We start from the raw sequence: 2,983 nt of genomic DNA on the forward strand, positions 1-2,983 counted from the left end.
CCGGGCCGCGGCCCTGCGTCAAGTGATGTGTAAGGGTGGCATATCCCATTACGAAGTGTGCGAGGCATGGCAGTGGGGGCGCCCGTCTGCCGTGACGCTCGCCATCATGCCACAAGGCGCAGATCCAATGCCCACTGCCCATATAATGCAGACAGTGTTTCAGGCAGTGTCCCATTCGGGCTGGAGAGCGGCTAGCGTAGCAATCAGCAGGGCTTGCGTGTCGCGCCAAATATGTACGCGCCGGATCGCAGTGAAAGCTCTGCTTCGATTTTGCATGACGAACTTGCTTCGACACTGGTGATTTGCTTTCAGATCACAACAAGTCCTTTCGAATGATACAGTGCAACAGAAGACAGGCTGATTTGTGATGGCGGTAGCAAGTGATCCTCTCAAAGCTGTGATATTTGAGCATGCCACACAATCTCACAACGCCCTTGCTCATGCCCTTGCCAGCCCTTGCAAGTGAGGTGTGCCGGACACCCGGTGCCGCCGCTGACACATGTGTTGGAGCGCACGCAGGAAAGCTGTGCGATCGAGCTGCATGCCTTGCGAGAAATCGACATCAAATGCTGTGGCGTCATCGAATCCCATCCGCGACAGACCGCAGCCGTGCCGCGCCAAAACAGCACCGCCAGCAAAGAGCAAGCGAGAACCTGAGCTGAAAAATCTCCGCACTGCCCCCTCTCTCATGCTGGCCTGCGCTCCACGGCGTGTGTACACCTCATCCCACCCTGTGACTCCCATCCGGACATGAGAGGGCGCACATCACTGACCTAGCCCGGGCTCGAGTGATGACGCATAGCCAAGGCCAGTGCTCAGCCGCAAACCATCAACTGCCATTCACAGGACACACCATGTTACCACGAACGCCGCCTGAAGTGCACATGCACGGAGGCTTGGCGCACTTATAAAAGCGCTAAAATCTACATGCAAAGAGAAAGGCAATACTGGAAGGGAGGCTGAATGGACAGTGCATGCGGGTTTGAAATGGGAGTGATCGAGTAAAAGACATAGAGGGAGCATGGTTTTTGATGCAGCCTCCCAGCTCGGACGGTGCCTCAACCGTCAGGCCAAGCCGCCAGGCCGCAATGGCAACACATGCAGCTCGCGTCCCTGCTGGCGGCCGCGCGCCGCCGCTGCATTTGAATGAAGAATCCAAGGTGAGATCATCCGCGCCCGGCAATGGCCAGGGGCGCGTGCACGTCCGGCAGTCCGCCGACCCCATCTTATCAAAGACCGCCACCTCACGCGTCTCTTTGCTCATGCACATCGGCCGCCCCCGCCTCCCGGCCGCCGCCCGCCCCTGCCGCCGCCGCCGGCTTGTCTGCCGCCGCCGCCGCCTCTGAACTCTTGGCGTCCCCGCCGCCGCCGTTGCCCTCCGCCCCCTCCGCCGCGCGGGCTGCGCGCTCGGCACGCAGCTGGTACACAAGCATGGCGCCGGCCGCGCCCGCGAGGGCGATCTGGATGCCGGCAAGCAGGCTGAAGAATGGGCCGTACCTGCGGGGCGCGGTGAGAAGGTGTAAGGAAGGGGTGCGGCGGGGCGACAGAATGTGAGAACACAAGCGTGACCGGGTGACGACGAATGTCAGTTATCGTTCGTTGCTGGTGGGGCAGGTTAAGAAGCCTGATCCCCATCCGTGAGTGATGACGGCCGGCGGCTGCCGCCCGAATTTAGGAAATCAGGCGTCGTCCCGGGCCCTCCTGCTGGCGCCCCTCCCCCTTCCGGCCGCCCTCTCTGCGCCCGGGCTCCACCCCACGCAACTCCCCCCACTGTGAGACCCCGGCACGAGCCCCGCCACCCACCCGAGCGCCGCCGTTCCGGGCGCGCCCGCCTGGACAAAGGACCCGGCCCCGAGGTTGAGTACGCAGTTCACCCCGGCCATGGCCGCCCCGGCCGCGCCCTGCTTCACGATCGTCAGCCAGCTGAACAGGCCTGCGGGCGCGGGCGCAGACAGGACTTTTTGTCAGACTCGCGGGTCGAAGTGTGTGGCGGGGCCGGCCGCGCGGCGGACGCGGCCGAGGGTCCGCACATCAAGCGCGCCGCCGCCCCCGACCTTCCCCCGCCGTTCGCGACCTCCGCCCCAAATACACACGAACACGGACACAAGTACACGCGCGCGCGCGTAAGTTCGCGCACGCGGCGCAGCTGCTCGGCGCGGTGCGGCCCCGCCTCGGCGCTGAGTGGACGAGGCAGGGGCACCCAAAATGTTTCGAAATGCTTCGAATTTCGGGCACCCAAAACCGTCGAGCAGCTCACCGGGCATCGCAAAGCTGCAGCCTACGCCTAGCACGAACTGGCATATCAGCGCCCCCGCCAGGCTCCCCGCCGTCAGGCTCCAGCCGAACCCGACCAGCGCGGCGGGCACGAGCACGAGCGACGCGAGGTTGCCCGGCAGCAGGCGCACGGCGGTGCTGTTGTAGCGCCGCGCCAGCGCGTCGGCGAGCCAGCCGGACAGGGGGCTGAAGAGCAGGCTGCCTATGCCGCCTGGCAGGTATGCGACGCCGATGATGGCCTGGGATAGGTTGAAGGGCGGCTGCGCGAGCGCGATGGGCAGGACTGCGCGAGTCCAGAGGAAGGGCCGCGCGGGAGGTTGGGGCGTTCAGTCCAGGGTTCAGGGTTTAGAAGATTGGGTTTGGGTTTGGGGGATAAGGTTTGGATTTGGGTTCGGGGGAGGAGGGCGGGGGCCCGGCGCGATCTGTCGGTTGGGACAGGGGCTGCGTGGGCCTGGGGGATAGGGGGCCTCGAGGGGCGGCGGCAGTGTGCCGGGAGGCGGGGACGGCACAAGGTGCCAGGAGGGGGCGACGCTTGCTATTTGTGCGCGCCTGCTCCGAAAAGGTTTGGCCAGACTTTGGAAGAGGTGCGGTGGGGTGCATGGTGACGATCACCCCCTCCTGTTTTTGAATTCGGAAACATAACCTGAACCCTGCACCCTGGGCTCGCAAGGCCCCAAGAGGGGGGCCGGGCGCACCCGTGATGGTGCAG

At 64.7% G+C, this 2,983-nt stretch overlaps 1 protein-coding gene across 1 annotated transcript; it reads right to left on the bottom strand.

Moving 5' to 3' along the window:
- Positions 1-1,244: 1,244 nt before the first annotated feature.
- Positions 1,245-2,264, bottom strand: MNEG_13643 (hypothetical protein; the record flags this gene model as incomplete). The annotated part of the gene is made up of 3 exons (XM_014037886.1): positions 1,245-1,497; positions 1,804-1,933; positions 2,258-2,264. The coding sequence occupies 3 exons, from the start codon at positions 2,262-2,264 to the stop codon at positions 1,245-1,247; spliced, it is 390 nt and encodes a 129-aa protein (XP_013893340.1).
- Between the last annotated feature and the right edge of the window lie 719 nt (positions 2,265-2,983).

The sequence above is a fragment of the Monoraphidium neglectum genome, assembly GCF_000611645.1.
Source record: "Monoraphidium neglectum strain SAG 48.87 unplaced genomic scaffold scaffold03955, whole genome shotgun sequence".
Lineage (NCBI taxonomy): Eukaryota > Viridiplantae > Chlorophyta > Chlorophyceae > Sphaeropleales > Selenastraceae > Monoraphidium > Monoraphidium neglectum.